The sequence below is a fragment of the Physcomitrium patens genome, chromosome 12 (assembly GCF_059467195.1).
Source record: "Physcomitrium patens ecotype Gransden chromosome 12, ASM5946719v1, whole genome shotgun sequence".
NCBI classification, from domain to species: Eukaryota; Viridiplantae; Streptophyta; class Bryopsida; order Funariales; family Funariaceae; genus Physcomitrium; species Physcomitrium patens.
Window position 1 is genome coordinate 11,837,044 of NC_143421.1, and position 27,967 is coordinate 11,865,010.

General features: G+C 45.1%; 3 protein-coding genes and 1 long non-coding RNA gene across 11 annotated transcripts; 3 read left to right on the plus strand and 1 right to left on the minus strand.

The window, feature by feature from the left end:
- Window positions 1–14,697: 14,697 nt before the first annotated feature.
- On the plus strand, window positions 14,698–17,203 carry LOC112289675 (uncharacterized). Its single transcript, XM_024535095.3, has 3 exons — window positions 14,698–16,584; window positions 16,686–16,840; window positions 16,944–17,203. Exons 1-3 carry the CDS (start codon window positions 15,743–15,745, stop codon window positions 17,048–17,050), a joined length of 1,104 nt encoding a protein of 367 aa, XP_024390863.1. The 5' UTR covers window positions 14,698–15,742; the 3' UTR covers window positions 17,051–17,203.
- Window positions 17,204–17,357: 154 nt separating this feature from the next.
- Window positions 17,358–18,833, minus strand: LOC149988037 (uncharacterized). 2 transcript variants are annotated; one of them, XR_016505814.1, is made up of 3 exons: window positions 18,588–18,833; window positions 18,012–18,345; window positions 17,358–17,617 (listed from the first exon to the last, which is right to left on the minus strand). It is a non-coding gene; the product is annotated as an uncharacterized LOC149988037 (long non-coding RNA). The 2 variants fall into 2 exon arrangements; XR_016505813.1 differs by lacking the exon at window positions 17,358–17,617 and having other exon boundaries at window positions 17,654–18,345.
- Window positions 18,834–18,934: 101 nt separating this feature from the next.
- Window positions 18,935–20,639, plus strand: LOC141046013 (uncharacterized). Its single transcript, XM_073537658.2, has 2 exons — window positions 18,935–19,329; window positions 19,871–20,639. Exons 1-2 carry the CDS (start codon window positions 18,971–18,973, stop codon window positions 20,637–20,639), a joined length of 1,128 nt encoding a protein of 375 aa, XP_073393759.2. The 5' UTR covers window positions 18,935–18,970.
- A 1,147-nt stretch (window positions 20,640–21,786) lies between these two features.
- LOC112289213 (uncharacterized) lies at window positions 21,787–25,794 on the plus strand. 7 transcript variants are annotated; one of them, XR_002971800.3, is made up of 6 exons: window positions 21,911–21,928; window positions 22,050–22,121; window positions 22,354–23,553; window positions 23,647–23,773; window positions 24,679–24,841; window positions 24,968–25,794. XR_002971800.3 is itself a non-coding variant. In XM_073537659.2 (6 exons), the coding sequence occupies exons 3-5, from the start codon at window positions 23,311–23,313 to the stop codon at window positions 24,822–24,824; spliced, it is 411 nt and encodes a 136-aa protein (XP_073393760.1). In that variant the 5' UTR covers window positions 21,911–21,928; window positions 22,050–22,121; window positions 22,354–23,310; the 3' UTR covers window positions 24,825–24,841; window positions 24,968–25,794. The 7 variants fall into 7 exon arrangements, 5 of the variants coding, with proteins under 5 accessions (XP_073393761.1, XP_073393760.1, XP_024390014.1 ...); XM_073537659.2 differs by having other exon boundaries at window positions 24,784–24,841; XR_002971797.3 differs by having other exon boundaries at window positions 21,912–21,928; window positions 22,354–23,773.
- Window positions 25,795–27,967: the final 2,173 nt, after the last annotated feature.

Consider the following 27,967-nt stretch of genomic DNA (forward strand, 5'->3'; position numbering starts at 1 on the left):
GTTCTTAATCTCAATATTATGTGGCGGACATTGCACTCTTCCAGGAAAAGACAACTCTCGATAAGGCTCCAACAGAGAAACATGAAAGACTGGATGTACCTTCATAGAAGCCGGTAATTCCAAACGGTACGCCACTGGATTGATTTGCTTTTGGATGATAAATGGTCTCAATCTTTGATAGTCCAACTTATCACATGGTCCCTTGGTCTTGATATTCTATCGAAGAAGCCATGCTTTATCTCCAATTTTGAAAGTAGGTGCTTGATTCCAAAATCTATCTGCAGATGTCTTGTAGGATTTTTGAGCGGATTGTAATTGAAGCTTCAACGTAGTTTGAAACTCTGATAGTTGCTTCGCAAATCCTTCAGCTGCTCGATTGTTATTTGTTGACGGACTCAATAAATCAAGCTTCGGATGATACCCATAGTTGAAAAAGAATGGTGTGTATTGAGTCGACGCATGGAGGGTGTTATTATATGCAAACTCGGCTAGCGGCAGATATGCGGTCCAATCATCTTACTGATAGTTGATGCTGCATCGTAAGTATTGTTCCAAGACTTGGTTCACCCGTTCCATTTGGCCGTAAGTTTGAGGATGAAAAGCTGAAGAAAGCTTGATATCCACCTTCAATATTTCAAAGAGAGATCTCCAAAACTTTGATACGAACTGGGTTCCTCGATCTGATACGATATCATTTGGTAGTCCATAATATCGATACACATTATCGAAAAAGAGCCTTGCTGTGACTTCACTAGATGATGTCTTCTTGCAAGGGACAAAGTTTGCCATCTTTGTAAGCCGATGTACCACGACAAAGATGCTGTCAAATGAGTTCGATGATGGCAAGTCCGTGATAAAGTCCATGGAAACTAAAGACTATGGTCGACGTGGAATCGACAATGGCTATAAAAGTTCATAAAGACAATGTCAAGGATTCTTGGATCTTGAACAAATGTCGCACAAGAGGACAAAATCTTTCACATCCTTTCACATTTGGGGCCACCAGATATCTCGAGAAATAAGCTCCAAGGTCTTGTTGAATCCAAAATGTCCCGCAGTTGGAAAACCATGGCGAGATTGAAGAACTCGGAGTCGTCCTAGTCCTTTTGGAATATACAATCGCTCGTCAAAGTATAAAAGATCTCCCTCTATCTTGAACTTGTCGTCATTGGCATGCTGCTTGATATCAATGGCTATTGAATCTTCAATGGTCACGGCACGTACCTGATTCAGGAAGTCAGCATCAATTGGCACAATAGTAGGGCAAAGTTGAAATTACTCTGGCTTCAACAGCGTCGCACATTGTTGATCAAACGCTGCTTCTCCAACCTTTGGTACAAGATACGATGTCCTCGATAAGGCATCGGATCGTCTTTGCTGCTTTCCATATTGATAAGTGATAATAAAATCGAACCTAGATAGTGACATATTTCACTGAGCTCGACGTCGATATAGAATTCAAGCCGACATGAAATACTTCAAATTCTTGTGATCCGTGTATACGGTCACTGGGTATGCAGCTCCTTCAAGAAAGTGACGCCATTCTTGGAAATAATCCACTATAGCAAGAAGTTCTTTATTATGGATCTTATAATTGATTTCAATAGTAGAGAACTTTCGAGAATAGAATGCAACCGGATGGAGCTTCTTGTCTTCTCCCATTTGTGAAAGTACAGCTCCCAAAGCAAAATTCGAAGCATCAGTTTCTAAATAGAAGGCCTTTGTAAAGTCTGGATGTACCAAGATTGGAGCCGTAGTAAATACCGTCTTCAGGTCTTGAAACGCCTTCTCCGCTAGAGGTCCCCATTCCAGCTTATCCTTGCATATCAATCGAGTGAGAGGAGCAGAAACTTGAGAATAATTCTTGATGAAGATCCGATAGAAGTTAGCAAAACCAAGAAAGCATTGTACGTCTCTAACCGTCTTCAAAATCTCCCAGGACACGATTGCTTCTATCTTCTTGGGGTCCATCTTCAAGCCTTCCATAGTCGCAACGAACTCCAAAAACTCCATCTTTATTTAGTGAAATAAACACTTCTCCAACTTGGCATATAGTCCTCGCTCGCGTAGTTTTTCTAAGACCAAACGAACATGCTTTTCATGCTCTTCCTCATTTTTGGAGAATATCAAAATATCATCCGAGTAGATGACAACAAAATCGTCAAGGTGCTCCCGAAAAATATCATTTATCATATGTTGAAAGATCGCTAGAGCATTGGTAAGACCAAAGGCATGACATTATACTCAAAATGGCCATACGTTGTATGGAACGTTGTATTCCACTCATCTCCTTTCTTGATTCGTACGAGGTTGTAACCTCTCCTTAGATCAATTTTTGTAAAGATCCTTGCACGTCCAAGTTGTTCTAAGAGACCAGAAATCAAGGGTAACGGGTAACGATTCTTCTTTGTTATCTTGTTGAGGCCTCGATAGTCCACGCATATCCGCAATGAGCCATCTTTCATCTTCACAAATAAGATGGGTGCCCAAGTTGACGATTTTGAATGACGGATGAAGTTCTTGGCTAGATTCTCGTTGATGTACTTCTGTAACTCCGCCAACTTCATCTACGATAGATTGTAGATTGGGCCAAAAGGCGATTGTGCTCCTTCCTGCAAGTCTATGGCGCAATCATATGGTCAGTGTTCCGGTAGCATGTCGGCATTCTTCTTTTAAAATACGTCTTTAAAATCCTTATATTGCTCCAGTATACTTGCTGTCGAGATCTTCTCCCCGGTAGTTGGAGCCGCATAAATGACAAATGATGTGCCTTCCTTGGACGATCTTACAAACGCTCTTGCTTCAATGAATAAGGATTTCTCTATTCGAGGTTTTTTACTAGACTTGCTCTTGGATGGTTTTGTGGGAAAGGTCATCTTCCGCAACCTCAAATCTATGGATGGGTTATGCTTTTTCAACCAAGAAAGACCAAGAATAATAGAATTTGATGGGATCCTAATAATATTGAAAATAATATGACTACTATGGCCCTTAAATGTCACTTCTATAGATTCTGATTCATGGATGACACTACCAAACAATAAAGGTCGCCCATCTATGACCTCAACGTGAACAGCTTTGGATTTTTGTACTAAAGGAATCTTATGACGCTTCACAAATTCTTCGTCTAAGAAATAAGTAGATGCTCCTGAATCTAATAATGCTAAAGTTCTCAATCTTTGAGGGCCAATAAACAAAGGGATTGTAAAACAAAGGGCAGGTTGAGCAGAAAGAAAGGAACCTGGTTGTTGTTGCGATATTTCACTGTTCAGTCGCACGGTTCCTATTTTGGCTGGGCATCCTCATTTTCCTGAACAAATGTGCCCCTGGTCCTGACAGTGCGTTGATTTTGCTTCTTGGGGCAGTTTCCAACTTTGTGGCCTTCTTCACCACAATATAAGCATAGACCTTCCTCCATACGCTGTTTTTTTTTTTTCTAGAATAAGGGATTTGATACGTACCGCATCAATTTATATGTCTTCTACCTCTGAATGTGAATTCACGCCGCTTGTTGACATAGTTGGGGCATGGCGAACCATATGTTGTCTTGAGCGTTGATCTTGGCAACATTGGAATAGGTAGTTATTACACTTCATAACTTGGCTAATAGCTTTGTTGAGCATTCACGGATCAGAAAGAGTTAACAGTAAATCCTTCACATCGTCCTTTAAACCCCAATAGAATTGACTCATCAATGCTTCTTTATCCCAATTGATGTCGCATGCTAATTGCCTGAAATTCGATGCATAGACTGATGTAGAGCGCATCCCTTGTCGTAGTGACTGGATCTTTGTTGTAGCCCATCGAACCTTATCATGTTCACCAAATGCTTCTACAAACGCCTCCAAAAAGGTTTCAAAGTTGTTTAGTATAGATGATCGTTTCTCAAATAAAAGAGCAAATCATGATAGAGCTTGTCCTATAAGTAAGGTTCGAACAAGCCCAACACGTGACTCCTCCATTGGATAGCATTTGGGTTGTAAAACTGTTATCAACCTGATTTGATTGCCAAATCCTCGAAACTTGGAATGCATACCATCGAACTTGTCCGGAAGGCTAATTCGGGGCTCCTTATGTTGTAGAACCAGCAGTGCTTGTCAAACCTAAGGCAAAGTTGCTTCTCCAAGTACAGAAGTTTGAGGTTGGTGCAACCTAGATTGTGCCATCCCAGATGCTGCATCATTATGAAGCCTTGCCACGATTCCTTCAATCTCTATAGTTCTTTGCGATAACGTAACGAAGGCATTCATGATAGCATCCAACTTGGACTCCGAACTTTCCGTCATACTAATGTCTTGCCTTCGGCCATTCTAAGAGAAGGACAGAAATGACTCTACAAGAAGACAATATTGGTTTAGAGGAGGGTACTCCACAACCTCTAAAACGCCTTAATAGCTTCAAGAAAAGGGATAATCCACTCTCTCCAAGAAGAATAAGACTTCAATATTGTAACAAAAGAAGTATCAATTTAGAGGAGGGTAATCTGCAACCTCTAAAACGCTAGTACACCTTGAAGTAGAGGGATAATCCACACTCTAACGAGGAAGAAACTAGCTCTGATATCTGAGGTGAGTTTAGTCTCGACAAACTTTCACGAACACAGAAATTGTCACGGACACAGAAATACAGGCTCGAGATCTAACAAGAAGTTCAAGAAGAACTAGCAAGAACTAGATTAATCAAATGAATACAAGAACAACACCAGAGAGGTGAGCTAGAGCTCCAAGAAATGTGTTGTCGAGACTGAAGAACTCTTCAGCCTCGATTCCAATATATACTCCTATTTAGGAAACTTCTAAAGTAACTTCCACCAACTAAGAAGCTTTTAGAAGGTTCCAGAAACTTGCTTCTAGAAGGTTCTAGAAACTTGTCTCTAGAAGGTTCTAAGGACTATGTCCTTAACAGCAAGGCCCACATCAGGCCTTGGATTTCAATCAAACTAAAATTTCACAATTAAGATGAACTTTGAACAGATTTTTTTCATAAAGAGATCCTATCTAAAATCCATCAAACCTTTTAAGGCAACTATCTAATCATGTGAAACTTCAATCAATAAGCTATACCAATGTAAAACTAATAACATGCTTAATGTACATTTTTCTTATTATAAATAACATATTTACTTGTCAAATCTATACATGACATTATTTTTATTTTATTTTTTAGTACAATATGAAATAACCATTGAAAAGAATATTTATTAAGAAATAAGTATTAATAAACACTTTGTATATTTATGGCAATTTTTTTGCTTATACAATTGAAAATTAAATATTGACTTGCTGAAGCACTAAAATAAGATTTCAACTGTACTGATGGATTTCTTTTCCAATTTACAACATCTCTTTTGAAAGAAACAATTTTAAGCCACAGAAGCTCCTTATCTTTACACATGTGCCTTTGTTCAACACACCTCTTGTCCTATAAAGGCTAAACAATGCTTCAAACTGAGCATTCTCATCTGCCCCAAAGTAGAACATCCTCACTTGACCCAAATCGTTGGATGGAGAAACATAGAATATCCAGCCACCATTATAGTATCTATACACAAATTCAGCCGCCAACGACTTAATATCCAATTTCAATGTTGGGCAGACTTAAGACATCTCCACCAATCGGCAAAGTGGAATGCTCATGCAAGACTTGAAGTGAGGCTTCATTTTGAAATTTGAGATGACAAACGTTTTCTTCTAGGCAGCACAATCATCATCTTTAGCCTCCTGATAGGTGTGCCCATCATGCTCATGATTCTCATCATCATTTAATCAGGTGTATTCCCTAAAGAATCCCAAATCTTTGAAACAATTTGAAAATCATCCACACCAATAACCACCTCAATATCTTCAGTTTGCAAGATCAAGAATGAAGAAGGTTCAGCCAAGATTCAAATAAGCAAGTATAAAATTAAGTGACCCAACGGCTCAGCAAGACCTCAAAGGGCTCCATTCTACAATCAACAACAGCAAAACCATTACTACTTCAGAGCCTACTTCAGAGTAGACCAAGGTAGGTTCAAGCGTCACTCTAGCCCTTGAAAGCAAGCGAGATGTTCCAAAGATGGGTCTTTCAGCACCGAAAGGCCACCGGAAGACCCTATGACAAAGCTATCATGATGAAGACGATTGGGAAGGCCAATCTTGAATTCAAACTTTACATTACAGCAATCATTCACAAAGCGAAGGAAGGATTAAAGTGCCCCCTTGAAGAGTCTTTCGGCATAGCAAGACCTCGGATAGGGCCCATGCTGAAACATGGTCTCTGCTACAGATCGTAGGTGTAACATGAGGAAAGAAGCAAGTGTACAAAATGATCCCTTCATATTCAAGTAGTGCACAAACAAAGGAGAATGCAACATGCAAGTATTCTTATGGCATCCACTTCTAATGTCCTAATGTGATTTTCTCTAGGACATATAATACCCCATTGAAGTGTGTTGTCCTATCTCAAAAACTCAATTCGCATGGGAGAAAGGAGCCAACAAATTGGAATGAAGACCATGCTCAAAGGTTTTCATCAGGGTTTTGTTGGACAACACTCGTGTTTGCATCACTACTTTAGTAAGGCTTGAAACCTCCCAAACCCTAACTTAGACCAAAACCGTGGTTTCCCGGCAACGGGTCCCAAAAACTCGAAATTGGCATAACCAAAATTTGAACCTCAATTGAGCAGCATTATGTGAAATAAGTGGAATTCGTACCTTGAACACAATGAATTATTGCAAGGCTTAGTGTTGCAACGACGACTGTGGGCGCTGTGAGGAAGAAGGTGATGCAGAGCAAGCAGTTTTGAAGGCAGCAATGTGTTCCGTGCCCTTGTGCTCCTCCAAGCATTTCTCCACTAGCAACATCGCACGGCATCATCGTGCTCACTGAAACGTGCACTTTCTCTCAACATTCTAGAGCTGCGTATTAGGGTGCCATTTCAAAACAACATATATGCAAAATATATTGTACAAATTTACTTTCTGACTCACCAAAATGTGACACACACCCACAGATCCCATAGTACTCGGAAATGCATCAACAGCAGAACGAGCAATACGAACACTCAGTGTAGCCTTCCTCAAAACTTGCTTCGGAAGAGGATCCCCAAGAACCATAATCCAGATACTCCCGGTCAATTCACTCCCTGTTACTATGATTCCTGTGCGGCGCATGTGGGTCGAGACAAAATCAGCAAAAGCAACAATCGCACAAGCTAAGACCGGCTACGACCAAACAATTGTCAGATCTCTGATCACATTAGGGGGTGAGAGTAGCATGTTACAAAGAAAGTGATATGAGATTCCTAAAAGCTCGACAAATGAGAGAACTTTCCCTTCCATAACCCTGCTCCTGCTCAGTATTGGAGTTACGGAGGCGTGGTATGTATCACGGTAAAAAGGGGAAGCCGCTCTGACATCCTGTTTCGGCTTGGGTCTAGCTCTGCTTTCCTTCCGGAGCTGCCCAAAGTTTTCATCAACTCCGGGTCCCAATCTAATTCATGCTCAACCTCCCTTCTCCCTTGCAGGAATCTCTCACTTTCTCTCTCCTGCAAGCTCTCTATCTGCCCACATTGGGTCCTCTCTCTCACCATCGATTCTTCTTCGATGTGCTTGTTGATTTGCACAGGGAGGCTTGAGGGTCGAAGTGGAGATGAGGGAAGCAGCAAGGTGGAGGTTGCGATGGTTGCTGACTTGGCATCGTCTCCCCACATTCACCGTCATTCGCTTCTCTTTCTCTAGGTGTACTGCTGGTCCTCTTACCCTTGTGGTTTCTGTGGTGAGGCATTTCTGATTCCTTGCCGATCTTGAACCGACGCCCGTAATCATGGTGCCTACAGGTTTCTGTGTGCAGAGTTCACAACGAAGAGTGCACCAACAACTATCAATTCTTCAATGGAAGGCTTCAGATGCTCGCAGTTTGGCATTCTGTGAGTGCATAGGGTGGGTGGCCGGGATTCCTGGTTGTTGTGAAGGAGAGTTTCAAAATGGGTTTTGTGTTGAGTGTTTGTTGCAAGAGTAGATATGGTGAGGCTGCAGAAGAAAAGGAGAAGAAAGCTCCCTCATCACTCCCAAATGGCAATCACTTGGTGGATCATGCCAAACAATGACTCGTCGGTAGGGTCAGTGCAGCGAAGCACGAACCTGATTAAGTCAAGGTCGAAGTTCAGGCTTGAGATGCTATGCAGACGCATCAGAATGGCTACATATAGAGCCGACCTAGCGACAGAGTCGGGGTTAAGGTTGTCTTTCACGCATTCCCAGTTCTCTTTGGCTACACTCAAACTGCGCACCAGCCACCGCCGGGCAGTACTCCACTCGCCCATGGCTCCATACACCGTGCCCAGATACCCACACCCCATGATCTCTCCCACCAGGCCGCCCTCCTGCTCCGCTTCCTTCATCTTCTCATTTTGAACTTCGGCCATATTCTGCAGAACCATATCACAAATCTCTTGTGGCAAGGCGTGAAGTGGTCCCATATCTGTGACGACATTTAGTCGTCGCAGACAGTTCATTCGGACAGTGTCCAAATTCACATGATCAGTTCCTGCAGCATTTGAATTCTGCGATTCTACAGCAGGACCAGGTTGGTGCGCAGTTTGTGTCTGGGTAGAGAGGCACAGACTGGGCGACCCTAGCACCGTCAACGATGCCCAATGGCGAATTTCAGCCGACCTTACCATGTCCTTCATGGATTTCTGCATCGAAAAAAGCACGTCGCTTCCTTGTTTCAGCTCCCTGAATACAGAGGAAACTAGAGGCTTCAGGACCTCATCGTTGACATCCCAGAGTGATACAATGACAGAGACAGCACCAGCTTCAAGTGCAGCATGGCCGAGACCAAGAAGGCCATCTCTGTTGACAGCCTCTTGATCCTGCTGACCTTTGTGGCAAGCTATGGTCACCACAAGGCTGGCTCTCATCATCCCTGCTAGAGCTCCAATTTCCTCACAGGTCAGCACCTGAGCTTGATCCAGTGCAGTGTCTTTCTTCAGAACCATGGCTCGGTAAGGATATGGCTGCTCCCTTTTGCCACCTACAGCAAGTGTGGCCAACATTACGATATCGCAGGTGCTCAGGGCTTCAAGCAAGGCCTCCTTAGTGAGACTGGTCTCGGGACAAGGCTCTACATCTAGGATGCCAGCCACCTCCTGCGCTGTTTCACCTGCACCTGGGAGTTGCTGATCCCCATAATTGCCGCCCACAAATGCATTTGAATGCTCTTTAGGATTGAAGCTACTCTCAAATATATGCTGCCGGGAAAAGCAGCATTGCAAAGAACGGAGGGAAGGAATCACACCCACTGCCATCTGCTCCACCAGGAATTTGCCTCCTGACGCATCGTAGAGGGCAGCAAAGGGGACTTGGCACAGGAATCCCTGTGGGGCAAAGATGATCTTGGTGTAGCCATCGAAAAATTCCTTGTACTCTGCTAAGATCGGCGTCACTAGGAGTTTGTAAAGGACCGCGAGACCAAGAACAGCTACCTCGTCTTCTCCTGTACTGATGTGGTGGCGCACATTGGACACCAATTCTACTAAATTGGTTCCCATAACGCAGTTATCCTCCTCATTGAAGAACTGTTTCAAGTATTTTCGTGAGCATACAGACACCTTGCTGCTCAATCCATACAACATAAGAAAGTTAGACTGGTGATGGTAGGAGAATTTGATGATGAGTGTGTTCGGGCCACAAAGCGCCACAGCTTTGAGCATATTACTCGCAGCAGCACTGTCAGTCGCAACATCGTCTCCAGACACAAAGCTGCGGCCTTGCTCTGCCCATACGACAGCCTTATTCACATCACCCTGTCCAAAGCTCAGCATCTCGTACAAGCTAAAGGGGTTGTGTACGCCTGCATCATCCACAAACGGTATCCACGCAGATACGCCTTCCGAGCTTGTCTCCAATTGAGCTTCTTGCACAAGTGATGCTGCAGACTTAAACTCCCTCTCATCGCTCAAGGCAAAGCTGCGAAACACCTGGCTATGGTAGAGCAACATGCTGTCATTGCTCTTGGTTACACTCTCCAAGGCTCTATCCAGAGCGGCACTTGCTGCACTGCTGTCTCTCAATTTAATGTAGGCTCTGGCTTGTTCTAAAAATACGGCAGCAACAAGCTGATCTGGCGTCTTGTCAAAGTCTGGTAGCACTCTAACCGCTTTCTGGAGCTCCTTCAGAGCCTCTCGTGTGCCTGCATTCAAGTGATTCATATAGCTTGCTCGCCATAGATGTAGCTTACACTTAGCAATAGTGCTCAGAAGCCCGTTCTTCTGCAATTTGCTTTCCAAGAGGCTCACAATTGCAATCGCCGCTTCGAAGTTGCCCTCATCATGTTGCTGCCTAGCCCAGTCTTGGTAGTGGTGTACTACAGCACGCATATACATCGTGCTCCCTCCAATATCATCCGCCGATAACTGAGAGCCGCTGTAGTTGTACTGACCCAAGTTATCCTGCTTTGGATTCACCTTGGAGTCTTGCATGTGGATAGGTAACTGAAAGCTAGGAGAACCCAACAATGTCAAGGCGGCCCAGTCTTGGATATGTCTCGGCTCCGGGCCTCTCAGCATGTCCACCACTGCCTTCTGCACCGAGTGCAAGACATTAGTTCCTTTTCTCAGCTCCTTGAACACGTCTGCAATCAGGATCGCCATGGAGCCATCATCGACAGCCCAAAGGTTAACAAGGGCAGAAGAAGCGCCCGCCTGAAGCAGAGCATGACCTAGACTGAGGAGCCCTTCTCGGGAGACTTCTCCCTCTCCTGAGTGGCAGGCGCTGAGCACCACCAAGCCTGCTGAAATTCCTCCCTTGATATTTGCAAGTTCTTCGGAAGTCAGCACCTCTTGCTGCTCCAAGAGTGAGCTTGAGTTCCCTGAGTGAGAGATACTGTCGAGACCAGTTGCTGGATTATTGTTGTCCAAACGTGCACTTCGAAGCACGACAGCTCCAGAAGGATAGTTATCCTTTTCAGTAAGACCATGTGTTGCAAGTAGCACAACCTGAACACTGTTCGTAGCGAGAGCCTTGACCACAACCTCCTTGGTGATGTTTTCTTCTTTACAAGGTTTGACACCGAGGATTTTGGCCACCTGCTGAGCTTCCTCAGCTGCTCCTGGAAGTGGCTTCAGGAGAAGCCTTTCGGCCCCCATAGGCTTTGGATTACCAGCTATAAATGCACCATCCAGTACCTGAAACCTGTTCTCTAACATTTGCTGGCGTGCAAAGCAGTGGTGCAAAGAGCGGATGGAAGGGATGACACTAACTGCTTTCTGCTCAATCAAAAATTTCTTAGCAGATCCATCATACAGGGCCATGAAAGGAATCAAATGCAGCTTTCCTTGTGGGGCAAAGATGATGATGGTGCAGAAACGCATCGCCTCCGGATACACCTTTAGCATGCTCTGCACCAGCATGGAATGGAGAACGGATAGACCAAGCATGGCTATTTCATCTTGCCTGCGACAAATTTGTTTCCGCACCGTGAACACGACCTCGTCCAGTGTCATTCCAGCAACACAATTTGTTGGAACCTTGAAGAACTCATCCAAACTCATATCATGGCTAAAACATCCTTCACCCACCTTGGGATGGAGGAACAATCCATATAGAACAAGTGTAGACTTCATTATGGTACACTCTAGAATTACCGTGTTTGGACCGCATAGCTCAATGCACTTGAATATTATGTCCTCAGCATATTGGTCACTTTGGTCAAATTCCTTTGTGCTCAATTGGTTGGTACGATGCATATAGAGACGCGCACGACCCCGCTCTGCCCAAATGAGAGCTTTCACTGCATCCTTTTTTCTCCGACATATCGTCTCACCATTAAAAAAAGACAACGCCATTGAAGTGTTCTCTAGATAGCCCACCCATGCAGACTCTATTCCCAACTTTGATTGTGCATCCGCACACGATAGAGCAATCTCACGAGCCAACTCTTCTGCCATCTCGGATTGCCCCCCATTCCACCACATATAACCACGCCAATATCTGATGTCTCTTAACTTAGAATCATTCCCAACGCATGCCTTCTCCGCCTTGTCCAAGGAAGCATGGGCAGCATCAGCATCTTGGAGATCCCAAAAGATTCTTGATTGCCAGAAGTAAACTACCCTCACAAGCATAAGGTCTTCCTCCTCAAAATCCTGCATGATGTCCGTTGCCTTTCGAATCTCTTCCAAAGCCAGCGAGAAATCTCCTCCGCTATGCAAAAAACTAGCTCGATTCGAATGCAGAATGACTGCACCCTTCTTACCTAAAACTCCTCTTTGCCGTAATTTCTCTTCCAGAACATTTAAATAATATACAGCTCCTTTCCAGTTGTGTTTCTCGGCTTCTGTTTTGGCGAGGTTCTGGAAGTGATCAGCTATGGCAAAGCGGTATGTATAACCTCCTCCAATATCCTCATCCAGCATCAATTCTGAAATATCCCAGCTAATTAGTCTAGAAGATTCTTCATTCACATGGTATTCGGTACCGGTGACCTCCCTGAACAATTCTAGAGCTTGCTGCCAGATACGCCAGGCTGTGTCTTTCCAAAGTTTATCCTCACCAGTAATGGATTTCAGTTTCACCAGTATTGGACTCACTGCCTTGTGCAGAGCAAGTGCAGCCGCTAGATTTTCCTTCTTCAAGTACAATACCAAAAGTTGTGCAAATCCTATAACAATCTCAATGACATGTCCTCGATTACCAGTATCCAACGGAGTAAAAGAAAAGTTATTTGCTAAACACAAATTTATCCCAGTTTCCATATGCTTAAGTGCTCCCTCCTCATCTCCTGATTCTTGGAGAGCCATACCAGCTTGGAAAAACAGAAATGCTTGCAGCACCCATTCACAAGGAAATATTTCCAATGCCATCTTAATTGCAGCTTGAATTTTCTCCATTCCGCTGACACGTTCTTCTGGCACCTTGATCCACTGTGAGGCTGCATCCATGTCCATCACCAACTGAGTGTGCAAATCCCTTGCTGTCTTTGAGGCAGCTTCATACATCTCTGCAGCTTTGCGGTGGTCTTTTGTTGGAAGTCCTTTCCCATAAGCACGCGCAAGTACCTTCTGCATGTCGTGCAAGGACACCCGCGATTTGGAATCAGATTCAAACGTTTTACAAGTAATTTCCAGGTAGTATAGTCCCTCCTCCTCCTCTCCCAGAGCCGTGAGTGCCATCCCTAATAACAACATGCATATCTCCAACTTGGCCTCTACATGCTCCTCAACTGTAGGCATTTGAAACCTGAAAGTCAAATGCTCAAACGCCAGAGAGCGCATGGATTCCTTGGTCCACCAGCAGGCATGCGACAAAAGATCAAAGCTCTCTAAAAAATCATCGCTCTCTATCCTCAGTTTTTCCACACTACATTTCAGGACTTCCACAAACATCTTGAACCCCGCGCCCGCAGATTTGCGACCATCAAGCTTCTCATCAAGCTCCTCGTCAGTCTCGTCAGTCTCGTCATTGTCCGCTTCAAGCTTCCGCTTGTGAACCTCCTCAAGCGCCGATAACCCCGAGCAAAGCTGAGAAAGCAGCCGTTCCAAGTCCTTCCGCCCTAGCTTCCTTGCATATATAGCTACTTCGTTGTAGACCTCCTGCACCTTCCTAAATACTCCGAACTCTAGTAAGCCCTGTTGCAGTTTGATGATCACTTTTGCCACCTTGCCAAAGGTTGTCAGAGCCCATACCGCATCTTCATGATGATCTACAGTTAATTCACTCTCCTGCGCAATCTCCCTAGCACAAGCTACCAGCTCGGGCAGAGCCATCTTTAGCAAGGCACTCTGCATCTGTGAGTTTCCATCGCAGTTATTGAATGCTACTTGATACAATGTGTTTCCTAAGGCATAACGAAGGTGAAAGCACCATCCTCTACGGAGCCCTGTCAGTTGACCACTTGTATAAAGAGTGCCTTTCAGCCACACCCCTGCTTCCTTATAGTACTGCCTCACATCCGCCTTCAACCCAATCAACCACAAAATCGACCAAATATGCTTCATGAGGAACCCAACCTTGGTGGGGCTGCCTTCAAGCTCCAGCTGGTTAGCCTTGATTACGCTGCGCTCAATAGTGGCTTCAGTACAGTCTTCCGTGACCGCCTGCAATATGGTAGTGTGGTGACAAAAGGCGTGGAACGTCGCAATCTTGACCTGGCTTGATATGTCTCCACCCTCGCTGCAAAACTGCTCCATGACCTCCAGCTCCTGGCATCCTAGACGTCCTTCCATTGTTCCCAGAGCACTCAACATCGCTCTCTGGACGCTTTCCATAATGTCGTCGTGTGTGATCGACGACGCCATGCCATTCCCAACGTCCTGGACTTCACCTTCCTGGATGAGACCCAGCTCGTCGTAGAAGGTGGCTATGGCATGCAGGCCCTCCAAACCACTCTCGCCAGCCATTCCGCTAGAAAAGCAGGAGCCTCAATTCTCCTCTAAGTTACTCCTAATAGGCATAATTGTTCTGAAAACCAACTCAGAATATCATCATTTGTCAAGGTATGATCATTCAATCCTGACTAGAAATGCAAAAGAATCTGTGCATGTGGTACAACTTCCTCAACCCACAAATATGCGTTTATGCGTATAACTTCCAACTCTCAAGTACTTGGCTCGAATTGGACTGAAATGCTAACTCGACAGCACTGTTTTGGGAGGTGCCCTAATTTGATCACGAGAAATGCATGTTCAGGACACATATTGGTTTCACGATATTCATTGTTGAGACTCGACATCTCTACTCATTTACGGATTTCACTACAAAATCGCTTCACCTGTTTGCAATATCATTGTTTGGCTGACTTCACTACATCCAATTTGTAATCTTGGTATGAAACAATTCATTGATCATTTACAGGATCTTGAAAACAAAATTTTAATTGATTTGCCTCGGTATCGATATGTAAGAATCGCTCTACTCAGCTTTCCAACCGTCCTAGCAAAATCATAGTCTGTTGCAGTGTCTAACGTTGCATAATGCTAGTATTCCCTTAGAGCCGAAAACCCCCAGAAAACTCCTTCCAATATCAATAACCTAATCCTCTATCTTCTAGAATCGGCCTGAGATTGACTCGACACCAATCTGTCGGTGAGCGAGTGCAGGGTCAGCTTATCAATTATTCCTTAATTAAAGATGGAGAGAGCCGAGGACTAGGGTTTCAAGGTTGTAGACATGGCAGCAAGAGGAAGAAGAAGCAAACCCACGAATCCAAATCAACAACGAACAAAGACGATTGAACACCAGCTTCACCACACCCAGAAGCACCCTCCAACCACAGTTCATCTACTTTGTGAAATTTGAGTTCACATGAAATCCGAGGCCCAGACTGGGCCTCGCGTGCGTTTAAGAGTTAACGAGCCCGCTCAGAAAAGTGCCGTTGGTGAGTCTGGGTGCGGATGCCCTTGGTACACCACCGTAGAGCCGCGCGAGAACTTGTCCGAAGAAGCGTGATTTAGTATGTACAGTGTGCGCGCCGAACCAACTTGCCCAAATCAATGCGCGGCGAATCTACTTCCGGAAAGTGCTCACAGCATCTATTCACACGTCGCATGACCAAAATATGGTCTAGAAACGTACAGTGTACGCATTTGCGCAAGGAAACGCATGATGTTCTCATTCTCGAAGGAGAGTAGCCACCAGAGGACCTCGGCCCTCTTACAAGAAACCTCCATTGTCAGAAGCAGCCTGGTCGGAGCTGGAACGTAATCTTGCAGCAGCAAGGGTTGCAACTCGGATGGTTTCAGGCAAAGAGTGGAGGAGATGGAGGTTCTAACTGTGCTGTCAGGGCTGGACTCGACCTCGTCGTTGCTGGTCTTAGTGCGGCGCCTGGTGGACGCAATTCTGCAGGCGCGAGGGGAGGTGCGGAACGCGCCAGAGAAGACGAGCAAGCTGCTGGAGAAGGTGGTGAAGGTGCAATCCTCCTTGCAGCGCCTGAAGAGGGGCCCTGGCGGGCAGCTGCTCTGGAACGGACCCGAGGATAACCTGAAGGATCTCGGAGCGGTGCTCTGTCTCGCATGGGAGAAGCTGCAGAGCAACGTGAAATCGAACGAGCGCCGGGAGGCAGGCAACCTGCTTGTGGCGACGGCAAGGAGCCTCATCGGCAGAGGCGCCAGCCAGCAGAACAGGGAGACGGCAGCCATCATCCAGAGGCTGGACGAGGTTTTGGAGACTCTCGACCGCGATGTGCTCTACTTCATCGGCGGGGTGGTAGCAGAGCTTCGCGCCCTCTCAATCCCTAGAGCGTCTCCGCCTCAGCTGCCTCACGACGAGCACGAGCTCGTGACGAGGATGCTAACCCTCGCAAGCGAGAGCGATGAAATCCTGTCCTTGAAGGTCGAAGTCTCGATAGGAAACGCCTGGACTGATCCTTTGCACTCGAAGAAGCAGGTTGGGAGGAAGCCAGTGGACAGGCCTGTGGGGCGCAAGCGCGATGCCAGAGAGGGTGGATACGAGGTTTCGAACTGCACGAAAGTTAGGTTTTGCATGTCCATCACATATAACAAGTGGTATTTCTATGTGTTGACGTCCGACCGATGGGCAAATGCGGAGCCGCGGGTCGTCTTCCCCAAGTCTGCGAAGTGCGTGACCAACTTGGTACCTAGGTAGGTGGTTTCTTCTCAACATGTGAGCTGCAATGTGCCGGAGCTGAACTTGTTGGTGAGCCTACCCTGTTTCTCAATTCGGCTGTCGCGTGGTGATGCAGTGAATCCAAGAGACCCGTGAGAGTGTTTCCGAACAAGGAACTGCATCGCGAGGATCCTGTGAGCTTGAAAGTTGAGCGAAGTGCAAACCTCCCTGATGATGAAGAAGGCCAAGTGTCCATATTTATCGTGCTCACCACCACGCCTCTGCAGAAAGGTACTTGACAAAACCAGTTTGTTTCAAAACAGAGCACCATCAATGCAGCTGCCTGGAGGTTACAAGCACTCACGTTGTGTGGCAAACACTGCACTGCATGCAGATGATGCGCATGGGCAAAGAATAACGATTCAAGATATTGAACGGCACATGGATTCAGCGGGAGGGAAACTGATTGTGAAGCACATCCCCATCGATGTCTTAAAATGACATCTGAGAATATTGGAGTAAGGATACCGTCTCAGCAGCAGTGATCCCAGGAGTGGAAAGTAGATTAGTTGGCTACAGCTGTAGGAAATGCCAGCTATTCAAGCGAAATTAATATACTTTATTAGAATAAAAATGATAATTTTGTTTTTTTAACTTGGTTTTTTACTGTAATTCTTTTTCTGGAGAGTGTCATTTGCAACATGATGAAATATTTTGCATGAAAACAATGGCTATTTCTCAAATTCTGTGATATACAAATTTGCAACCCAATGAAAATTCAGAACCTAAAATGGTTAGTTGCTCATGAAAATTTTGGAGAAAGATATCATTAAACAACCTAAGTCTTTGGCAAGAATAATTGAAAAACAAATTTAACACAAAATTACATCGTTGCAATATAGATTTATGCAACAAAAACGAAAACAAACAAACAAACAAAAGAAAAAGAAAAAAAAAAAAAAAAAAAAAAAAAAAAAAACTAAGAAAAATCCATATAAAAAAAGGTTGATCAACAAGAGAATTGAATCCTTGCTCCAAAGCAGCACTACCCATTGCAGCATTGATGTCCTGCACACAATACAATACAAATTGTTTAAAAAATAATTCTTTGTCATTCCTTTGCAACCTTGGGGTTGCTTCCTCCAGAAAACATTTGATGTTTGGTTGCAACACCTTCTTCAATCCCACATTTGCTTCTTCAATCTCACATTTGCCTGTGAAAATCTAGTTGGTCATCAAATTACACTTCAAAGTGAACTTCAAATCTTCCTTAGCATAATGGAAACTAAAGAAAATAAAATGTTTGAAGATACTGATAGACACTTTGATCAAAGATCTCCTTGTCCCCCATTCTTCACTGTGTTTTTCTAAGAGTCAATTGCCTTTTTATAAAGAAAAATCATCAAGAGTGAAGAATGATTGACTAAACATACAAATCACAAGTGGTAGATGCTTGTCTAACCTGTTCCATGACAAGATTTGAGAAATTTTATTGAAGAGATACATTTCTCATCCTCCATCAAACCAAAAACCAAAACACTTCTGATTTCAGCCAACTTTAGGTCTTCAGAAATGAGCTTGTTTAAGTGACCAGAGGCAAAAATAGTCCTCCAAAGCTTCACAAGAGGGTTTGTCTTCAAATAAAGGCTAGTGTATGCAATGTCTCACACCATAATTAGAAGTTACTCCAACTAGCACTGCCACATGTCCAAGATGTCATGCCCAATCATGACATTGGAATCTAAGGCACACCACATAGTGGACATGTACAGGGATGTGATTTCTCCACCAGTCACCTGTTGACGTCATTTACATAGTATGAGTGAGTTGTTGCACCAACAAGAAAAGGGCTTCATTGTCATTTGTATCTTCCATCTTCTTACAAACCTTAAATCCTTGTAGCAAACCCTAACCCTAATCAACAACTTTGACAATGCACAGCCTCTAATCAATTTGTTACAGTAATGTGAAATTTTTTGAACTGCTGCCAACTAAAGTCTTCTACATGCTCACAAAATTTGAATCAAATCCAACTTACAGATCAAGAGAAAATGTCAAAGAACTGCACTGATATTGCTCTATTTCCTCCAAATTTGTTGAATAACTTCCAAGAGCAAGATCTTCCAATATCACTGTTAGTTTTTCCTCAAACTTGACAATTCTCTTGGACTTCAGGTCTTCTACGAGCTCCTCAAGTTTCAGCTTATTCCAATAATTAGATCTTCAAATATCGCAAAAACCCTAACCGGCCCCGAAAAACGCTATTTGTTATGTAACGATGGTGGGCCCCTCGCCACGCACGCGCTGTAGCCCACGAGACCCAGGCCCGGTCAGGTCCGGTTTCACCCAGGTGGGGTAACTCGGGCACGGTAGCACTATTCCATCCCCTTGGGTCCCGAAACGCGGATCGAGGTACCGTTAATGTACGTGTTAGATAACGGGGCTCCATTAATTTGCCGACCAGAATTACGGTTCACCACAATGATTGCAGGTAATGCACTCAACAGAAGCTCCACGGAAGTGACATCTTGCTGCAGAGGAGCACATTGTAGCTGGGAGTTTGTGCTAGTAGAATGGAGAAGTTTTGAAGCAAGCGCCATGGTGGTTATTTTCCAGCGCGTATGTTTCCTCCCTTTTGCTGCAATGTTGTGGGCGTCAGGGGCTGTCCAGGAATTAGAACGTGAGGGTGCCGCCACTTTGTTAAAAAATGCAGTCTTGGTCGCACAAAATCAGCGCAGTAAACTCTCATCGGCTCCATCTCCATGTTGGTCAATCCCGAGGTTTCCCACTCCTATACTCCCACTCACCACAAAGAAATTTTCATTCGCTCCTTGGTGGACAAGGATTTCAATGCCGCTATGTTCTTTATTTATGTCATTCTTAATGTTCAGATGTCCTCCCATGAACTCAGTCATTGTTTTTTGCGTTACGTTTTCGGGTTTAGGGTGTTGTTACGAGAGTTTTCTGCAGCATTTTCTGAGACCCATCAGTCTCAAATTTCAGAGTTTCCGATTTCTGGGTTTAGACTTTTGCAGCTTGACGTATATGTGTTGCTTCTCTATTTACATTTTAGGGTTTACACAGCTCCGTGCTTAAACACGGACCAGATTTAAAACATTCTTGATCTTCTTCATCCCTATAGTTCACGGTCGAAGCTTCGTCACTTAGGTGTTGTCGACTTCCTTGACACACAATTGGACAGACAACTAGGGTTGATTACTTTCGAATTTTGCTTGCAATCACATCGATGTATCTTGAATAGTGCTGTAATACAATGGCCCATCTTGGATCTGAATGTGCCTATGTCTTGACGTTGTGCAGAGACGACGTTCACATTCCTGAGGAGCACTCGTTTTACGAGCCTGTGTACTGTACGGGCAAAGGGTGCAATAATTTGGCTAGATTGTGGAACAAGTTTAGATATATCTCATTTTCTCACGTTGGTTGTGCACATTGCTATCCCCAAACTTGCCCCTACACGCCTGACATGATGGCCCCTGAACCTGTGACAATGCTCGTCAAGATTTATGATCGGACCTATAGTGTTATATGTCCCAGCGAGCAGCGGATGAAGGATCTTATGCTGGAGTTTGCTACGCAATGCAGAGGCCGCCTGAAGCCCACAGGAGGACGAAGATTTTTCATCTGCATTCACTGCAGGAAGTCTACATTCTCTAACAAGCTCATGCTTAATCAGCACAGGTTTGAGAAAGGATGTGAATCTGCGAAGTATCCGGACGAAATTAAAGCACTCTTACTTCCTTATCCCGACTTTCTTCCGAGGCAAGGGAAGATAGTGGAGGGCATGCAGAAGTGTGCAAGTACGAAGGGCAAGAAGAAGTCCTGTAGTGAAACTGTAAACACTCCAATTAAAGAAGAAGAGACCATTGTAGAAGATGAGGAGTTGGGTGCTCACTTTGTTGGGTTGCCTCCATCAAAGAAACAGAAGGGTAGAGTTACAGAGGATGAAGCATCTCATTTGGTAGAGACGGTCGTGCCATCTGATTTGTTCTTCGAGGCAGCACCACTAGAGTTGGAGAAGGCGATTCTCAAAGGGAAGAAGGGTAAAAAGGCCGCCGCTTTTGTATAGAAGGCGGATGAAGAACGCGACCATGAAGAAGAGCCCTCTCCTTCAAAGAAGGTGGTGCAGCCGGGTGGGACTGGACGAGGATTGATGAAGGTTACAGCAATGGCTCGTGACAAAAGCCTGTAAGAGTCAAGATGCACGGAGACGAGGCAGCCAACAAGACAGGTCCCGTGCAACGATGGTGGTGAACATCTTGATCCGTGTTTCGGTGTCAGCAAAAATGATAAGAGAACACGGGCGCGTTATAGGGCCAGTCACAATTCTCAAGCAGAGCCTTTGGATGCAGGTCTTACGTGTGGCGTGACACAGCCTCCACCAACATCTATGTTGTCACTGTCTTCCGCTGCCCTCCCTGTAACACTAGCTCAACCTGAATTGAAGATTGTACCAGAGGCAGGTCGTACACAAGAAGTTCTACAACAAAGAGTTCATGTCTCAAGGAGGGTGTCAAAATGATTACAATTAGGAAGGCAACTTAAACTTTCTTCAAAGACCAAGTGCTCGGTAAGTTACTGGGACAAGCCTTGTAGTTTCTTGCGTGTAACATTACAGGAGAGGTTTCATTTGCCAATTTGTAACGAGGCAACATGGGCGTCAGAGGAGGTGTAGAGAAATTGACTGACATCTAACTCTCTGGTTGGCCAAGAACAACCTCAGACGAATTAGCAAGTGGCGAGTGCAGCGATTGGAACACTCAAAGTCGTAACCATTGCTAGCAGATCATGGGAGTCCTTGAATACTAGAGACCATGACACTGCTCCAATTGACGCTGATCGAAATGGCGCTAACGTGGGGCCATTGCTGGATTCTATGTCGCCATGCGAGGATCTCAATGACCTGATTTGAGGTCGGTAGATAACTGTGAGGGCAGATTAGAAGAGGCTGTGTCACGGATGGCGATGTGGGATGAGAACTGGGAGGCTAATGTGCAGCTGTTGTAGTACTGGGCAGAGGGCAAAGGCACTCCGAGGCCATTCAGTTATCACCCGCACATGGAAGGACAATTTAATGCTCGAGTAGAAGAATTGCATCGCCAGGAGAGGATTTATGTTGTACAAGCAAAGAGAAAGGCAGGTGACAAAATGAATGCCGCGTCGCCTCCCTCTGCGCCAAAGAAGCCGAGGATGCCGGGACTATTCGACTTGCGGGCATTTGAAGGGTCTGTAACACTGCCATGGTCTTGAGATCACAGTAGTGGTGAAGGTTTCCGCCGTGCTTGGGAGGAAACTTTCCCAATTCCAGAGTTCCAAGAGAAACTCATGGGGTGTCTTTGGTGGTGGACATCAAAAAAGGTGAGCAATAGCTTCATTTTTTTGGTTTTGTATCTTCTCACTAATTTCCTATGGCATTGCGCTAGAAACAGGGATTTTACTTGGATATGTGCTAACTATAACGTTGGACAACCTTTTGCAGTGCGACAAACACTTGGGCGAAGAGGTTAAAGCAATTCGGGAAGACATTTCAGCGTCCATGGATCAGCTCGTGGCAAGTAGAGTTGCAAATGAACCTTACCCTGAGCTCGAACAAATGTGTGCATATTTGCAGTGGACGATTGATTTTTCTCGGTTCAAAGAAGAGAGCAAGGGCTACATGCAGAGGATGAAGGATGAGAGTAAAGCAATGGTAGATAGGGCTCGGATTGAGTTTCGAGAGAAAAATGCGATGCTTCGAGAAAAAATTCTATGGGACTCGTGTCTGATTTGGCTCGTTCTTGCAGCTAATGAGGAGGTTTTTGCCAAGCTACCCCACCTACCGTGGAGCCTCGACAGTAAGTGTTAATTGCCGAATTTTAATGAGGAACTGTTTTGACTGTAACACTGGTTAAGTCTGCGACGCTGGCTTAGACTGTAACACTGGCTTAGCTTCTTGCTTATTTTTTATTGATTCCCAAGATGCTTTTCAAAATAATATAATATCTGACCATGGATCCGTGTTCTTTGCAATCACTGAATCCCAAATTGTTCGACGGAGGCTACTTCAACAGCGCGTTGAATGGAAGAGACCTACCTCTTTGATTCTGGTGCTGAGGATCTTGTTTCTACATGAGAATGGGATGTATCGTCAATTAACATGCCCAAAGTTTGGATTGACTTCTGCTATCATTCGAGAGACCTGTGTACAGGACACAAAGATCACAAAGGCCTTATCGGTGTTGTGTGCCTATGGACCTTTTCTGTTTGCTAAAGTTGGGGAGGAATCGCAAGAAGCTCTTCGGCATCGTCTCAACATCGAGATTGCACAAATCCAAGAGGGCAAGGGGGATGATCTCATTGACGGAGCCATGGATTGGGTGAGGGTTGTGCAGATGCGCGCGCTTCGGGGCCACGCAGCGGAGTATTCACAGTGTTTTGACGAGGCTTGGATCACGATACACTACTATCTTTGGGGAAATCAATCGAAACACTAGTATAACACTCTACGAATTAGGGAGGACCGTGACATTGGATGGGTGTCATCTCTTATTACACCTTCGTGGAGCAGCGGAGTAGCGACGTTGCACAACGATATTCAAAAGGCAGCCCGATGCCTTGCAGTAGTCGTCCGAGAAGAAGACAATGATCGTTGGATTTCTTGCGTGGAGAGCGGCAGTGTTTTAGAAGCTCAGACCTCTCTCCCTGCTGAGCCTAATGTCGAGCACGTGAGCATCAAAAATCCAGCGTTGGAACTAACCGCGATGGGTGCTGTCTCAAAGAGCAAAGGGCACCGCGAAGTCAACCTGGTGCCTGGTACCTTTCAATCCACTGTGATGCATAGATTCTCCCTGATGAGTGAGCCAGTAGAGTCTCAAGGTCGGTGTCTCGGTGATGAGGCAACCAGTGTTACAGATTCGGTAGCACTGGGTGCTACCGTGGCCAGCTTAAAAAAGGGGGAAATTGAGGAGGGAGAGGACGCTAGCAAGGTGAATCCCTACGGAGAGGTGAGTCCATTGAGGTGTGGGCTTCATGCACTATCATCTACTAATTGTTTTGGAAGTTTGCCTTCTCATGAAATGCCGCTCATGACATCAAAGGAAATGGAACCAGTACCTAGTCAACAAGGCAATGGTGAAGGGGACGCCCAAGGAAGTGAGCAGGGGCCGGCACTGATATTCCCAGAAATCAAACATGCAATGGAGGCTGCTGAAGTTCCTCAAGATGGTGAGTCTCTTTTGACCGTCACACAAGTTTTTTAAGGGGCATACGGTGTTGATGACATGCCTCAAGCAGGGATAGAATTTGAATGCAGTCTCTCTCAATGGATGGACACCACAACATCGTTGATGGCAAATACTCCCCCACGAAGAGTGTCCCAAGTACACGGAACATGAAATGTAGATCCTCCGATTGTGCCTAGGAAAGACTCCTGTTCTAAAAAATTAGAGAAGTTCTTTGATGAAGACAGAGACAGGGAGGCTGTGAAATAATTCGTGGATCTCTCTCAAGATGGTCGTGACACTGTTGTAGGGGGCTCTAGTTCAGTGTTACACGTACCAGTACCCATCGAATCTGTGGAGTGTTGCCAATATGGTACACTTCAGAAAGCATCAGAGGAATGCAACATTAGTGATGCAAGCGCCTTCAAGATCCACAGCTTGACTGATGTGTATGACCAACTTCGGATAGACGCGCTGCTAAAGGGAGTTCCCACTAGGGGCGATGGAACAGTTAGTAATTTGAGCACAGTTTTCTTCAACCATTCTGAGAAAGAGGTAGAAGTGAAACATATAGCCATTCGGGACCTAAAAAAAGTGAGAAACCGGCTTGGGAATGACGTTGTAGACTTTGTCCTCTCGCGGCTATACATGGCATATCCGGGAGAGAGCCGACATGAAATTCAAATTGTTAGTTCTCGAGTGTGTGCATACCTGGTGTCGGTGGTGTCAGGGAGCATTCCTATGGAGAGGTTTGTGAAGGATTGGCTGCAACCCCCTCGGGAAGTGCAGGACTAGGTAAAGGAACTGATTGTTCCCTGGGTTTGTGATGGACACTGGTCCGTCCTGATCTTGCAGCCTTAGCGAGTGTTTCACTTAAACTCCTGCTCTAATGTGGTGCATTTTCCCAAGGGAAAGCATGCCGATTTCGTAAGGTTGTTATGCTCGGCGTGGAAGTGTCTGAGGGGAGTAGAAGAGTATCAAGTGGATAATGTTCTATCCATTGAGGTGTTTCAGCAAATTGGAAGCAACGAGTGGTCATTTATGCATTCGCATAATCATGTTGTACCTAAAGGTAATATATGTTACTATTGCCTATTCTGATTTGCAATGTTATCTAAAGGTTTTAGGGTTGGCTGGACTCGTGACATGGTATTTTTTCTCTTACAACGTGTGGACCTTGATCTGTGTGACGGTACAGTTTCGAACAAAGGAAACATCCACAAGGGAAGCGCAGTTGCTGTGCTAGTATTTAAAACCCCACACTACAATAGAGATGAACAAAGAAATATTGGTGCTTCTGGCAAAGAAGTCAAACCCACAACGAAGAGATGTCAGATATCAGGCCCGTTTTGTCAACTTCAGGCTCGTAACGCAGAACAAGCTGAAGACGAGGGGTTGGCGATAGATGGCGCATCACCTCCTCTGGCAACAAAGCGCCGCACTCATGCATCTCAAAGGCCTTTGTCGAGAGACGGTCAAGACCAGGAGGCTTGATCATACTGTCACAATTGCGACATCTAGGTCTATCTTGTGTTGATCATAGATGACTTTTGTATTCATTGTGGTAGAGATATACAGTTTGGTGTGGGTAACTGCTCCACAAAACATGTAACCTATATCCAACCAGGGTTGTTCAGTGGACCTCCCCGTCCGAAGTGCCGTCCGGTCCGCATGTCCGTCCGTTAATGTCCATGAGAGGTCCGTTATGGGTCAACTTAGGGTTGACCATCTGAAGGGTTAAAATGGAGTTACCTTATCCACCTAGGATGCCACGCGTCTGACATGTCACCAAATATTCTGAGGAATAAAGCTGACATGGAGGGGCGCGAGCATCTGGGGGGCGCGAGTGTCGGGGGCGCGCACGTGGGATGGGGCGCGCGCGCCAGAACCTAGGAGAATGAGACAGAACTTTCATGCTTTTTGAGGCATGCCTTCCATGGACCATAACCAAATTTCAATACATGTTTATGGAAAAATACATTCAATAACATTAGTCAATGTTTTATGGACATTGATTTAAATAGATATCAAACCCTATATCTATTAAACTTCTAATTGTAATATGTTGAATTCCATATCAATGCTTTTCCCTAGTGGACCTGAACCGTCTTGGATTCTTGCGAGTACCGGTCGTTTCCGATGGTGCTCTCACGACAATATCTTCATCATTAGGTGAGGATGAAGAAGCGGCTACATGTTTTGAACAACCCCGCAAAGCTGGCATTCAAAGGTTGGGAGGACTAGCTAGAGCCATGGAAATATTCCACATGCGAGGAGTACATTGAGTGGTGCTACATCACTAAGCAATTTCCGCTTGAGCGCCACAGATATCATCGCCATTCAGACAAGGCAAATTTGACTCATTGTCTGAATGGAGCACCTGTTGAACGCTGTATAGAAGTTTATCAATTTCTGTACAAGCTCAAGCATGTGGAACGCAATGAAGCACCTCTCTTCATTTGCAGAATGGTGTATGCCGAGGTGGTTCTTCACAAAGTGGTGGATTGGACCACCATTAAATTTGTGAAGAGTATTACCATGCTGACGGAGCCAGACATTCCAAGGCGGAGGACATCCCCTGATGGTGGCTTGAGAAGAATTCTAAAGGTGAAGCCAAGCGATAAAGAATACGAGACAGATGAAACAGAACCAGGCTCTGATTCTGATGGTACTCGCGTGCGAAGAGTGCCACGTGGAGCTGCAGTAGAGGCCACTAGGACTGTACTGGAAGCAAATCGTGTGGCGGTGAACATTGCACCACAACGTGTTGATCAACACGTAGACACCGTGGACAATATTGGAGAGAATCAAGTGACAATGGAAGCCATCGCAGACGTCGAAGAAGATATTGTGGAGGGGCATCCAGTGGTGGTCGAAATTAGACCTACCATAGTTGATGGTGTGCCATTTGCCGTGTGAGGCGACCAAATCAATGAGATGGATAAGTTGCGAAGTGAACTTGCAGAAAAGGATGGTCTCATCGCGCAATTGCAAGAGACCATCCAAAATCTCATGTTGGAAACGGCGATGAAGGATACACTAATCTCCAATTTGCGCAATGAGTTGCAACAAGGGAAACAAATGCACCAAGTCTGAGTGAATCAACCAGTCGTGGTTGATGATCCCATGGAGGTGGATGACAACATCATCAACAATGTGGTTGATGTTGCAACGGCTGGCGTGTTAGAAGAGATTCACACACCAGCTAAACGACGACATGTTCCAATCGTTTTTCCTCCACTAGGCCCATTAGCACGATAGTATGTGGACATTGATGGTCCACATAGTGAAGATTCATTGTCATTTTTGACCAACGCAAGAATGGAGGAAGTGAATGCATTGAGAAATGCAAATGATGCATTGCGCCTTCGTGTTTCAGCCTTGTCTGAAACATACTACCAGTGGAAGGTGGCAACCATTCTCAGTGTCGATCGTGGCCGCCAGATGGCGATGGAGTTCAAAAAGGTGGACAATGAATACTTGCAACACAATGTGCGGAGGGATTTTGGGCTCACCTCTTGGGCCAATTCAGATGATTTGTTTCCATCTGAATTGCCAATGCAAGCTAGTGATCCATCTAAGATTGATTGGGCAAAGTTGGATTTTGATCACGCCAATGCCATGTCGTGCCATGATCTCCAAATGAGGCCAGAAGTTTAAGGCAGAAAACTTTGGCCAAATCCTGCACCATGGGTGTTAGATGGAACGAAATGCGCAGTGTGTTACAATCCATTTGGCCCCGAGGGCGGATGGGCACTTGGATCATGCCAATGCATGTTCCATCCGATGTGTTTTATTGGTATGTTTTTGGTTAGAAAATTTTGCCCATGCTGCAAATCTCCCTTCCACGAACGCCTTTACGAGGTATTTGGACTCACTCCATATATGCCACCAAGCCATGAGAGAGATCCAGTGAACACGCCTGGTGAAGGTTACCGCAATCAATGGGGTGAAGATTTAATTTGGAGTTGGCGTGCCAACACACATTCGATCTTCAAAAACGATATCAGTGCAAAGTTTGGGTGGGAGCACAACCACGAAGAGATTGTCAGGGTGTGTAAAAAGATCATTGGATCGGCTCCAGCTGACCAGGGGAAGCGGAATTTCTTCTACCAAACTTTGGATAGATATTGGGATTCACAGAACAATCGATTCCAATTTGGTCAGCATCCTCAAGGCCTCGTATGGAACAAAGAGG

What these genes read in the sequence shown, in the direction of transcription:
- LOC112289675 (XM_024535095.3), top strand. Translation starts at nt 15,743, where the DNA reads ATGGAGGTTCTAACTGTGCTGTCAGGGCTGGACTCGACCTCGTCGTTG. An exon ending in GTGACCAACTTGGTACCTAG is followed by an intron (nt 16,585 to 16,685) that starts GTAGGTGGTTTC and finishes GTGGTGATGCAG; the next exon opens with TGAATCCAAGAGACCCGTGA. An exon ending in CACCACGCCTCTGCAGAAAG is followed by an intron (nt 16,841 to 16,943) that starts GTACTTGACAAA and finishes CACTGCATGCAG; the next exon opens with ATGATGCGCATGGGCAAAGA.
- LOC141046013 (XM_073537658.2), top strand. Translation starts at nt 18,971, where the DNA reads ATGTACGTGTTAGATAACGGGGCTCCATTAATTTGCCGACCAGAATTA. An exon ending in CCATGTTGGTCAATCCCGAG is followed by an intron (nt 19,330 to 19,870) that starts GTTTCCCACTCC and finishes GACGTTGTGCAG; the next exon opens with AGACGACGTTCACATTCCTG.
- LOC112289213 (XM_090254910.1), top strand. Translation starts at nt 23,311, where the DNA reads ATGGGTGCTGTCTCAAAGAGCAAAGGGCACCGCGAAGTCAACCTGGTG. An exon ending in TGCTGAAGTTCCTCAAGATG is followed by an intron (nt 23,774 to 24,967) that starts GTGAGTCTCTTT and finishes GTGACGGTACAG; the next exon opens with TTTCGAACAAAGGAAACATC.